We start from the raw sequence: 13706 nt of genomic DNA on the forward strand, positions 1-13706 counted from the left end.
TTAAATTATCGCTTCAACAATTTTTTGCACTTCGCTGCTTGTCTTATGAGAGCTGTAGTTGACATCCAGCTCTTGTGAAATGGACTTGTGTGTAACTAGATAGGTGTCCACCTTTAAAATATTGATGGGGATTGGGACTAAACTAATCATACAGAAGTATTTGATACTTCCAACATTACTGCAGGACCAAGTATGATAGCACAGCAGAATCTAACTGGAAGTGGACCAGCAGTGTGCTTCAAGATAGTTCAGTCAAATGTATATATGGTTGGAAAGAGGGATTTCTGAAGCACAAACTGGTAATTAATGGGATAGGAATTCCAATTTTCTGCTGAAGGATCTTAATTAATTAGACACAATGGACGTAAAATTGGTGGTCTGAACTCCCTTCATTGCTTCATTTTGAGTATTGACACAACGTCTTTTTCCTGTCTATTATATTCTCATTTTATCCATTAAATGGAGGTTCCAAATGCCAACCTTGCAAGTGGTGAGTTTCTCTTGGGTGGAAATGAGCAGCAGGTTGGCAGGCTTCATGGGCCCTATCAGTGGAACAATACTGTCCTCTAGTGTTTGAGGAATGAACATGTTGTCCTTGGATGCTGAGTTTTGCCATGTCTTCAGTGATATTTAACGTAATTATTTGGATAGATTTCCTTTTCCTGCAGTTAGAGTGAAACAAGAAATAAGACGAGGAATGTACAAATGCACTTAATGTATTGTTGATACTGACTTACATGTTTTGTCAAACAAAAGATCTGCAAAATAAAAAAAAGAGATCAAAAACTAGTTTCAGTGATCCCTCATTATGCAGTATTAGTGGTTGCTGTATGACACCTCACAATTAATCATTTTTACCAATCATCTAAGGAACTGTATACAAATTATTTGTCTGTGGAAGAGAGGCTCAACCTTGTGCTGAACAATACCCTGAACAATAGTGTGGCCCCATCCCACTTTTTAAAATAACCAATCCCAAATTCAAAGTGTAACAAAAATTAGAGCTTTTTTATCATCTGTATTGTAACAAATTTCATATTGAAAGGGATAATATGGCAAGGTTCACTTACAAGAGAAATTTAAATCAGATTCTCTCATGTGATACCCACACAGCGTGTGTGCTTTAGTGACTTTGATGATTGGATACAGGGCAGTTTTCAATTTTAATAGAAAAAATCTTTATATAACTTGCACTAGCAAGCGCAACAGAAAACATTTATATATATTTAAAAATGAAGAATAAGGACTTTTTTATATAAAAAATACTGACTGATGAAATGACATTGATTAGTAATGATTATTCACTGGATTATTTGACTTTAGCTATCAACTTGATTAGAGTGGAATTTATTTCCATGACAAAACAATGTTGAATGTTACTCTTGCTCAACTTATAAACAACTTTTACTGTAAAAAAGGTTATTATCACTGAATGAATCCAATTAAAACTAAACCAGAATTGATTAATAAATGTGTAACTGCTCTAAAAAAAAACCTTCTCTAATTCTGACCTCCCTTCCTATCTAATAATTTTCATACAGTCCCTAACTCCTGCAATTATGGAAATGAGGGAAAAATAATTTAAAGAGTTACAAAGGCAGAACTTTACTTAGGAGTAAAAGATTAAAGATAAAACAAACTAATCCCCAGACAACCCTCAAACATAATTCCACGTTGGCCTTTTTGCAGTGCTAAAAAGAAAGAGCAGGAATCTGGAAACTTCCAGGGTCATTGAGTGTGCACTGCGCCGCAGGACGGTAAAGGACGTCTAAATGATACCAGGCCTGAAAACTACCATCTCAATGTTCCATTTAAGAGGGATGGGGTGAACTGTGCATGTCAACTGTGGTCGTTATTATACAGAAAATGATATTTTGGTGGAAAAATATGAGCATTTGTTTTGCCTTTGCCTTGTTTTGCTTTGCCGCATTTCTACCAATATAACATTGCACCGTTTCACCACAACTGAGTCTTCATATAAAATGTGTAAAGAGAAAACTACAATAAAATAGTTTATTATTTCTTTTGTGGACCGTCATGCAGAAGAAACAGTGAACAAAAAGCATTTCAAATTCTCAGTGCTTTTAATTGGGGTTGACAATATATTTCCTCTTTTTTTGTTGGTATTACAAACTCCTTCCCCTAATGCTAGTCCCATCGCCATGATTCCATATCTTCACAGATAAAACTATTTAACACTGGTCAAATGCCAACAACATGGGCAAGAAGGAAATTCATTTGGAAGAAACTTGGTTGAGTCAAACCAAATATAGCTTATTCTTGTGTGTTTATATTCCAACAAAGTGCCAAAAACATGAAAATTCCAAAAAAGTCATCTGCCCTAAATACGGGCTTAACAAAGACGATAAAAAAAAGGTATAAAATACTTACGTACGCAACTCAAAGCACACAATACAATGTACATCATAACCACTGTGTAACCACTGGAAGAGAGGGCAGGAATAATGAAAACAGCCAAGTAGCAATTGAGTACAGTGGAGCTACACGGGCAGTAATATGACCTTTGGATAAAATAGGAGAGTATTGTAGGCTTAGCACATCACATGGCCACAAAGTCAGTCTCTGACTTTAAGTTTCAGGGTCACGTTACTAAGATACAGAAAACATCATTTGCATTCCTTTAGGAAAGAAATAAAGAGGTTAAAAGTAAAAAAACAAAAAACAAACAAAAAACAAAAAAATCACATGTAAAAGAACAGTTGTTTTTCTTGATGGCTCTCAGGCCCTGATTTATATGCTCTTTTTGATAGTCTTTTATTTATCATTCATCCATTCATCCATCCACCTCTTTGCTTCTCACGCTCTCTCTCTCTCTCTGCTCATCACACAGCTGTGTTTAGTCAGGGAAACGCTGGCACGCCTTTTTCCAGCGGCAGGCGGTACACCACTGATCCTTGCGCTCCACTCCGTACACCTTGCGGCACTTTTTGGCCTCCCCGCGACCCTTCCTGCGGAGGGTAAAGACGCAAACTGGGTGAATAAGAAGCGAGAGAGAGACAGAAAGAGGGCAGAAAGGCACAACTGCACATGCTTGATGTGATCAGTCTCTTCTCAGTCCAAATAGACAAATGAAGGTATTTATTGTTTTAATTTTAAGGAAACCTCCACCAGTCTCAGGTATGTGACGGCTCACCTGAAGGAGCAGTGCGAGCGCGAGGGCGACACGCTCACAGGCTGCAGCCTGTTCTGCTGGAGCCACTGTTCCCCGACACTGACGGACCGGCAGCGAGGTTTCGCCATCTGAGGGGGAACACAACCCCCCAAAAAAAGAACGCATTAACTTGTTGAAAGAAGTTTGAAAGAGAGAAGACTGACAGACAAACAAACAAACAAACGTGTGTAACAACGCGACGGAAAACCCACCAGAGTGTTACTGTGGCCAGAGATGGAGGTGGAGGGGGGCAAGCCCTGGCAGCTGGGGCTCCTGGGCCCCACAGAAACCTGGACGGGGCCGCATGCCTAGAAAAAGGACAGGAGAGGAAACAATGCATGATTCAGCCTATTCGCACGACCTTAAAGTGGCTGACAACCTGTTTCGCGTGAAATAAAGGTACGTTTCAGATTGGGAAATTGGCAAGTTGACGAACAAGTAAAGCTAATGTGTTAGCTTACAGCTTAACTGCAAATCCAGCACATATGGAGCAACATTAGGGTTCATTTAAAGTTGTATTTCTGGCTAACAGACAAAATAAAGTTCACGATTCAGTCTCATTTTTGCTCTGTTTTCCTCTCTAGCAAATCAACATGTGGTTCTTTAGCTGCTAAATACTTCACTATATTCACTAACTAGTTGCTAACAGATGTCAAGTTGGCGAACATGTTAGCTTGCACGTTAGCTACCAGCTCATTCACACATAAACACAGTCCGCTACCATCATAACGCCGCGCCCCACAGTGTAGGCAGAAATAAACGCAGACCATCTTTGATAAATGCACACTAATATCAACAAAACGCAACATGATGATGCTAAGTATCTGCGCCATTAACCCCGGCGACAATAGTGAGAGTGTCTCCAAAAAAGAAAGAAATATATAAACAAATAAAACCATGCCTGTGTGAGTAAATAGCTGAGGTTAGGCATTTCATGCCACAAGACTTCTGCAGCTATGACACACATAGAAACACTGCTCCACCACAAGCCCTGACCCACAATTCAGCCCTCAGTCTGACTCGAACGGGAGCCCCATTCGATTTCTGCAGTCATGAGGAAAAATAAAGACAAACGTGGTACAGAATGCACGCACTGCACCTGCATGGCGTCTGCATCACAATAAAAAGAAGAGGCAAAAAGCATGTTATACGTTTGTAGGTGGATCCAGTCCAAATTGGGCACAAATATGTGTGCATTGAGTCATAACCGCTGTACAACTACACAGGGGGAATTTATTGTAGTGTTTTTGCCTTTTACAAGCTGCTGAGAGTCTTGTCTCCTTGGGGGAGCGAGCAAGCCGACTGCTTACTCTCTCACTGTCACAAAGCATCCATTTACGGGCTCAGTGGTACAGGGTAAATGCAGGTCACCAGTGAAATGCTGCTGCTCTGTGATGCATAAACAAAGTTGCTGCTACATGAGGGGAGATGAGGAGGACCTCTGCAATAACAGCACGACTGTTTAACGTGAGACTAATGCGAGCACCGAAACTTCAAGTTGAGAAAGAGGTCCCTTTTTTTTCCCCCTGTTGAGCAAACCAATGAATCTAGAATTCATTTTCATTTGCTGCATTATTTGATGGAAATGTGATTAAATTTGTGTAGTTGCACTGATGTTCACAAGACAAATTCCTTTATTCACACGCTAAAATCTATTTCTGTCATTTAATAATTCATGCTAAGAAGAGCCATTCGGTCTCTATTCGTTGCTCTCAAAAAATATATTTCAAAACAAGAACTCAAATTCTCGTAAGTAAACAAAAGTAAAATTTAGGGATCCTAAATAGCCATACATAAATCTAATAGCATTCATGCAGAAAAGCATTAAAAAAATCTTCATTCATATTGGACTAATCAAATTATTTTAGGTGGGCGAGTGTTATTCCAGGTTTGACAGCTGGTTGAGCACATCTACGTCCACCCACCCTGCACTAATTAATCATCTGGTCCCATATGAAACAATAAAAGACATTTGTTGATTAAAGTCTGGATCCTTTGGTAAATTATTGGCTAAATTTGTAAAAGGTTAACACATTATTTAATGATATTTTAGAACTGTAAAATTAAAAAAATTATTGACATAATGAGTACTATAAAAGCCAAATACATATATCTTGACTGTGAGGCAATGTCAAAAAAAACCAAAGCATAAGCTAACCATGCTGCCAGCAGATGGTTAGCTTAGCATCAATACTAAGAGCAGATGGAAACAGTTAGTCTGGCTCTGTCCACCAATTAAAAAGCTCCCTAACTAATACTTCAGGACAGAAATTACACATTGAGGTCTTATGGAGGTTTTGCGTGGCACTATTTCTTGGTCAGGTGCAGTGACTTCCCTTTATTTGGTTGCTGTTTATTACTAATGTGAGGCTCCTGTTGTTTTTGCAGATGTCGTTTTATTCTAAACTTTCTGGCTCTATTTATGGAGGGTGTATCATGAGATGGTTATTCAGCAATTACAGCCACAGTACTAGACTCAGCCTCCACTAACAGTTGTAGATTCAAATGTAATGGGACCTAAGCTGGCAACTACAGTTTGAATAAAATCTCTCCTGCTTTCTCCGGTGGTTGGTTTCATCCCTCAACCCACATTCTGTTGCAGTTCAGCAAACCTGAACCTGTATTTCTGGGTAGCTTTTCAGTTTGACTGTTCTTAGGGAGGAAACGCACTTTTGTTAGAGAATGGAAACAAAACAGAAGAGGCTGAGTCCTCTGAAAGGCATCATGCATCATCCAAGTTAACATTTAGTAAAAGGCTTCAGAGACTGAAATGTGACTTACAAAAGGACAAACTGGCTCTTTTAAGAGCATATGCTGTTGTACATTTTGTTGTGCCGTGCAGAGCTGTCTATGGCCCCAATGTACTGTCCTGATAACTATTGAGATACAATTTCTAAATCGTATCATATTGTTACTCTGTGAATAAAGTAATAAATCATTTAATGTATTTAGCCCCACGCAACAACACATTATTCTGCTCTACTTTTTCGATTAAAAGGTAAGAATATAGACCTATTGATTCACAATTTCCTCTGCTGGCTGTAGATTTATGTTTGACAGGTGGTGGTATCAATCTTCAAGAAAGTGAATAAGTATATTTTCCAAATCAAAATTTTATTTGCTTAGTTGCAGTAGAAATAGTGGAATTTTCAAATGTTTTTGAATCAGAAGAATGATAAGTTAAACTACTGCACCCACCTGATAGAGATGTTCTGAGTGGATCTGCCAGAAGCTGCTGGGTGCTGACTGGCTGAGTGGACTGGGCCTGCTCATCCCCGGTCCAGAGCTGGAGTTGGACCTGGGTCTGTGAGCTGGAGGAATCTGGAGCCCTGAGCCCGGAGGTGAACCACTGGAGGCCCAGCTGAGATGAGAGGACAGGGCCTGGCCCAGAGCCTGCTGGGAAGAAGCTGGAGCAGAATTGGCATCCACAGTCTCACAGGAGATCTTGGTGTAGTAGAAGTCCTCTTCTCTCTGAGACTGGTCTGATCCACTGCTGTGCATGTGGTGCAGAAAGACCGGTGGACACACGGTGAAAAAGTGACTTGTCTGTTTGAAGCGTTGCTGAAAGCTGCACTCACTGTGGCCCAGATAGAAAATGTTTCATCTCTTCTCCCAACCAAGTGAGAGCTCTTTCACAACCTAAACATTTAATACTCTCTTGTTTTTTTAATGCTTTTTTTTTAAAGCTCTGAAAAGTTTGAAAGGCCTGAAATCCAGCTCAGACTACAATGGAAAACAATGTAGACATGAAGGTGAAAACTTTTTTTGCTTAAATATTAAAGTAACCTTCAGTTAAAAATTCCCCAATAATGATTTTTAATGATTAAATGACTTGTCTTTCCTGCTATCTAATAAACCTCTAAAATGGCACTGCAGAAAATACATGACAATCTTCCTATTAGCATCATTGAGTATTCACTCTTATTACTGTTTTGAGGCTGGTCCAGTATGTCTCAAACAGCCAAGTAACCAAACTCCTGCCTGAAAACTGTCAGATTTTTCAACTACTCATTCTTTAAACATAGAAATCCTGATTTGGAATGTCTGGCAAGAAAAAGGGGCTTGGCCAGAATAAACAGGACACATAGTTTGCCATAAATTTGTTAATAGCTAATCAAACTTCTTCAAATTATATGGGGGTAATTCAAAATTATTAGTATAATAAGAAAACTTTAAAGTCAATATAATTTAAAGTAATTAATTTAAAGTAAATTCAGCGGGGTACGCTACCTTCATTTGCCATAATTTATCTTTTGTAGTTGATAGAAGCTTTAGTTTTATATTATTCTGTGCTATTAGATAAACTTTTATTTGAGAGGATGATAAAAAACAACACAAATTATCTTTGGTAGAGCACTCACAATAATAATAACATAACAATAATAATTTTTATACAGTCCCTATATTAGTACTTGTATCTGTTCCTAAATCCAGTATTGCGTTAGTACTAGTTTTTACATTTTGAAGCAGTAAGCAGCTCACCCCAGATGCAGCACGCGGATGTGTCTTTTTATTCCGACTGATGAGGTGAGCACTTTGCCACAACTGGGCCATAGACACTTATACACACTTCTGAAAGAGCTCTGTGAGAGAATGAGGGCACAGCACAGGTAGAATAGAGGAGATGGGGTGGGAGAGAAAATAAGAAGAAACACACAGAAAGAACAGGAACAGAGGAAACAGTGATTTATAACATTTTAAAGCCATTTCTACTGTGTGCTGAGTACTGAGTGCTACAATTGAAAACACCACGAACTGTTATGTACCTTTGGTTTTTTTGCACTGAGCTCCTCTCCGTGCTCCAGTTCCATGTGTAGGCCTTCATCTGGGCTGCTGTCCATCTCGGCGACAGACGGTGAGGCGGCGGGGCTCACATTACCATGATCCCAGCTCCAGTAGCCGCTGCTGCCGCTGTCAGAGAGCTCGCCGCCGCCGCATTCCATGTCTGCTGATGATGAGGAGCCGCCTGGACGACAGGAGAAACTGCTCGTATTCTTTGTCTTCTTTGTCACAACAAGCAACTATGTAAGTACAGTAAAGCTTATAAATCCTTTTTCACTCTAAAAGTAATGAGTGTCAGGGAGTTGGTGATGCTGGCTCAATCCTGCACAAACTCTACAATAACAGCAGACCCTGAAAATATACCTTATGGTGTCTTTTTCAAACTTTCTCTGTTCTTTGTGATGAAAAGAGATACTGTGCATTTGGAGCCGCTCTCTGTCCATCCTACAGAGAACAGCAGGTGTCCCACACCAATGCCAAGGTTGTGATGTGCATCTTTTTTTTCTGAGACAGTTTCCACTAGCTTTTTTTTTTTGCTCTCTCTTTACTGTACTCTCCATGTAGAGATATTTTGTTTATTGCCTAGACACCAGAATATATCAACTTTCGATAAGCATTATATTTTTTTACTCAGGACTCAAGATTCTTACACTATTATGTATGTTATCTTGTGTATTGTAAGTGCTGCAGGACCGGAATACATTCATCTCCTCAAAGGTTCACATTCTCAGTTCTATGCACTCACTGCTTTCACCACTACCACCTGTTATTTTCGGGTCTGCACAGTAGCTTATGGAAGTTAATGGTAGGAAAATCTTGCTATTGCTGACTAACTATAGAGAGATAATGACGTGCAACTACCATTACTTGGTCATTTACTGACTATAAAGGATGGGGCCAGTCAATAGTATTCCACAAACAATTTGTCAGTTGCCAACTTGGATTAGATGATTTGCCTGTGCTATAGAGCTCCACTGTTGTCTGAAAATGATTAAAAACATGTCAGTCTTATTACTGTAAATTACTGTATTTACTTTGGATGCTGAATTGCTTTTATTGCATGCAGTGCAATGTTGTTATAGGAAATATTTAATTTCCTATAACAAGGAAAAATAGGAAAAATTTAAAAAAATATATTCACCTGTCATATTATCTGATAGGTATATCACTATATATCTATACCTTTTATCTCTTACTGTTTTGACTTGAATATGCTGAAAAGCTGGTCCGTAAATCTTTGCTAACACAGCTCTGAGATTTTTAGTCATTAGCAGACTGAAAATGGCATACCACTTTCTAGTAGAGCATTTGGGGGTTTTAAGTTTCAAAATGAAATAATAATTCAATACATATAGTTACAATATAGTAAGTTACTACATTTATATATCCATTAGTATAAACAACCTGTGGCTTGCCAGGTTGTAAAAGGTTTGCTTAGTTAGATGACAAACCACTTCTCTAAATTAATTAATTTTTAATAATGATTTAGTTTATCAGAAAGCGAGGAAGCCATTAGTGTTCATTGATTAATTACCAACATTTATAAGAGTATCATTATCCAACTGAAAGGATAACCACCCCAGCAACATGGCAACCCCAAATTTGTTGTCAACATGGCATTTTTAACCCTAATAAAGCCATTAGTCACAGCTTCTACAGCATTTATAAAGAAGCAGAGACAATGATGAGACTGCTGTTTACTGTGTGTTGGTGTGCTGAAACAGACCTGGTCCAGTATCTGTCTGTGGAGGACTGTGGACCATGGGGCTGCAGGAAAGACTGGTCAGAACCATGGCTGCCATGATCTCGTCCATCTCTACTGACTCTGGGCTGCGGAAGCTGGAGACAACATACAAGAAATGACATGAGTATGCAAGTCTGATCAAATCCACGCTCGCCCTGTCACACGTTGTGCTACCCCTCTCACCTGCACGATGCCTCTCCAGTGTTGCTGAGGTGCCTTGTGGGTGCCACAGCCAAGTCGCTTGAGCCCTGCTCAGCCTCTCTCTGCTGCACTGACAATTTGCTCCTGTGATGCCCACTCTCCACGAATGCTTTCTCAGCCTGGACACAGCTCTGTGCATATACCTTTAGATAGAAACAATGACACAATTGCTGTAGTGCCCTGCTCTGGTTCATCCCCTTCATTTAGTAAATCAACAGGAGCTGACATACACACATACTCTGTTTAGACCATATTTGGATTAAGCTGATCAGATGAGTCTTTGCTACATTGCAAGTGAAGCTTGCTGTTGCCACGAATAAAACAGTTAAAAGAATATTTCCTGTCCATCTGTGGCGTCCTGCCTGCAGACAGCACAATCTGCCACTAAAGCAGTATGAAAAGGAAGCGGCTGCCAGCCACTGACCAGGCAGTGCATTCCTTCTAGTGCAGGATAAAGAATAATGAGGAGAGCATCCGTTTGAATCGCTACGCGTTTAGACTGGCATGACAATGTACGGCTCTGTAAGTCTGAACTGGAGAAGTTAAAACCAACATAGTGCACAGGTTTTTAAACGACTGAATCAGTCAACGAATAAATAAATGGATGACCTTTCCCCCTCAGTCTCCTCACCTGAGTCGGACGAACTTCAGGCCTGTCACTGTTGTACGCAGTTGTAGAGACACATGCCTGCAGTCCAGAGGAGCACACTGCTCTGTCTTCGGGACCCATAGCTGCCACGGAGCTCCTGTACACACTGAGGGGAATCAGCAAAACAAGACAAAGAGGAAAGCATGAGATTTGCGCCAAGACATCCTGACTCTTGAGGTCTGATATGGGGATTATGAGGACTGGCTTCAACAATACTGCATTCGACATTTCCCATAACACATGTCCTAAATCGGACTCTGTCTGCCCACTAAATGGCCTCTTACTGCAAACTTCACACCTACTGTTGGCCATGTGCGCGTCGTTTCCCAAGCTTCAGTCAAAAAACTCTAATGATGTCACCTGGGAAACTGGTCTACTGGATCACACTTAGATTATATAACATTTCTCTGTGTCCTTAAGTAACTTCTGTTGCAGTACTAGCGCTGCTTCCTTTCTTCATTGCATTAAGCCGGTTATTTTCAGCTACAGAGAATATGCTTTGAATGCATCAAATGATAAACATAATGTTTCCTGTGATCTGAGTCCTCTCAACATGTTGATGTAAACAGAAGGCAGCTTTGCTGACTTGTGAGTGTTGCCAAACACTTATTCTGTCCTGCAATGATCCGCCTAACAGTGCCGAGCAAGAACACGGGCAGCAGGGAATGTGAAAATGATTTGAAGTGAGCACAGACGTGCGGATTTCGATTGTGGTTGAACACAAATCTCGCTGTAGTTTTCGCTGTCTGCTCTGATAAAGTAGCTACTGGACTGATAAAACCGTCTGCAGACGTTTGGGTGCATTCTCGCCCACAGAGGTAAAATGGGGGCAATGCTGCTTTCAGGGAAGATGGGATAATTCAGAGAAAATGATGGAATGTCTTGAAGGTGTCACTTCGCAGAGCACCACCTCCAAGATTTGTTCTGTGGAACTGTGGACCATAAACTGTGGAATATGGTTGGTTCTGCATCTATTTAATCCTCAACCCATTTTCTTCTCAGTTTTTGTTTGTAAATTTAATATGTAGGGTTGAAAACATTTTCATTAAACAACTATTTAAATCCAACACTTTGTGTTGAGCTCTGAAAAATGTGAGGTGCAGTCTTTCCTATTTTCTGATAAAAATTACAATAATGAATTCAACGCATCAAAATTATTAAATCAATAAAATCTACAGTTTAATGTTGCATCCTTTAATACTACAAGGAAATAAACACTGTCAACAACTTTCTACATCCATACACACACGATGGACATAATAAACTATACTTTGTACATAGACATATAACTACTACAACTAGCAGTACTACTATAAGAACAATAAAATTATAATAATGATACCAACAGTAATATTATTATATTCATTTACAAAAACCTTCTGAGTTGAATCCTCTGGAACAGCATAGTATATTATGCACTATCCTATATAAACAGTATATGTCTGTATCACATAGTGAATGGTGTGAAACAGCTTGTACGTCATTTTACTAAACGCCAAAAACGGAATTTAACATTTCTAATTTTCCTACAAAAGAGGAAATTCACGTTCCCAAGTTGTTTACCTCTTGAAAACCTGCGTATCCCAGTAGAGTCAGTAGGGATGCTCCAATCACCCATTCTTGTCTGTGCACTCGAACGCAGCATTAAGCCCACCTTTCCGCCAATCGGCGTCAAGTATCAGTAGTAAACAAGCGTTACAGTGTGGGCGTGGCGCCGCAGCTGATTGGCTGGGCTCGGCTTCTCAGGTACACACCTCCTTTCTGACAACGTGTTCGGACACGAGTTTCGCCGGGAGGGACTGAGCTAGACGAGAGAATAGTGCTGAAAAGATCCTTGTTTATCGGCACAAAGTCGAGGAAAACGCACTTTAAAAAGGTGAAATCACACGTCGCAAACATTATCCACGAACGAGGAGAACAATGAAAGGGTGCAATGAGTGAACGTAAACGTGTGCAGCTAAAACGATCAAATATAATAACGTCATCCAGCTGCTGATGTAGTGGAGGCAGATGCATCGAAACCCTCATGTATAGACGCACAACACACATTTTAACGTGATCCTGTAAAACCCGAGTCTACTGCACGTTTAAAGGAAGTTACTGTGCACGATGGAGCTTCAAATGAGGTAGTTCATACTTTTCAAATAACGGTATAATTAAGAGCGTTACAGTGGTGGGAACGATATATTTGGAGAAATGAACAGACTACAAGTCCCAGTTTATGTCTGATCTCCACCCGGCGACGCAGATTGATATCAGCAGAAACACCTCTCTCCTCCCCCCTAGTTCACGCCGCTGAAGAAAAACAGTAATCTACTGGGTCCACTGGATCCAAACAGCTCTCCGATGAAGAAACACGCTGTGTTTTTTTTTTAAGTACTCACCCGTTCGGTGGAGACCTCTGTCCGGCCCGTCCCGTCGGAGCTGCAGCACCGGGTCGTCGCCGCCTGGCCGTCCCGCCGCTCGCCGGCTTCAGTCTGACTGCCGGGGGAAGAAAAAGGGGGTTGGTCGGTTAGGAGACGCGCCTACGTGTGTCTGCTTGATGGACCAATGCCGGTGGTGACAGCTGGGGCAGAGCGCAGAGATATGAGCCTGCAGAGAGCCGTGCACAAAAGGATGATGTAGGTGAGGGGTTACCAGAGCAGCAGCAGCAGCAGCAGCATCCTCCTGACTCTGTCTGTCTGTCTCATACAAGTCTGGATGTTTATTTATCTGATCTGTCTCCCAGTCACATGAGCATCCCAAATGCTGTGCTTGGTTTCAATTGGAGCATTAGAGGATAAAGAATGAACATACACAAATGAGACAAATGTCCATTTCATAATGTGTAAATATTTTTATATGTATACATGCAAATGAGTTATAAATAATATACTACACACTATTCACTATGAACTATCCACTACTAGTAAAGCCAGTAGAAATAGCATGTTAGGGGTATTTATTGAAGGATGTTGACAGTATCTGCAATAAAGTGCCCCCCCCCCCCCCCCCCCCCCCTTACATTTTTGCTCACATAGAGTTAAAATACAATTGGCATGTGTATTTCTGTGCACTGCCTCTATGTGTGTGTGTGTTTCAGAGACTGGATTAGTGTCGGCTGTCTGCACCCTCTCCACCAGACATCCAGTCAGCAGGGATTTTAGGGTCTGAGCACC

The 13706-nt window shown here is 40.5% G+C and overlaps 1 protein-coding gene across 2 annotated transcripts; it reads right to left on the bottom strand.

The window, feature by feature from the left end:
- Positions 1-2065: 2065 nt before the first annotated feature.
- On the bottom strand, positions 2066-13119 carry znf395b (zinc finger protein 395b). 2 transcript variants are annotated; one of them, XM_026341970.1, is made up of 10 exons: positions 12933-13119; positions 10531-10654; positions 9882-10042; positions 9681-9793; positions 7939-8138; positions 7655-7755; positions 6371-6662; positions 3385-3480; positions 3155-3261; positions 2066-2969 (listed from the first exon to the last, which is right to left on the bottom strand). In XM_026341970.1, exons 2-10 carry the CDS (start codon positions 10627-10629, stop codon positions 2858-2860), a joined length of 1281 nt encoding a protein of 426 aa, XP_026197755.1. In that variant the 5' UTR covers positions 10630-10654; positions 12933-13119; the 3' UTR covers positions 2066-2857. The 2 variants fall into 2 exon arrangements, with proteins under 2 accessions (XP_026197755.1, XP_026197754.1); XM_026341969.1 differs by having other exon boundaries at positions 6371-6665; positions 12933-13083.
- Positions 13120-13706: the final 587 nt, after the last annotated feature.

The sequence above is a fragment of the Anabas testudineus genome, chromosome 24 (assembly GCF_900324465.2).
Source record: "Anabas testudineus chromosome 24, fAnaTes1.2, whole genome shotgun sequence".
Taxonomy (NCBI): Eukaryota; Metazoa; Chordata; class Actinopteri; order Anabantiformes; family Anabantidae; genus Anabas; species Anabas testudineus.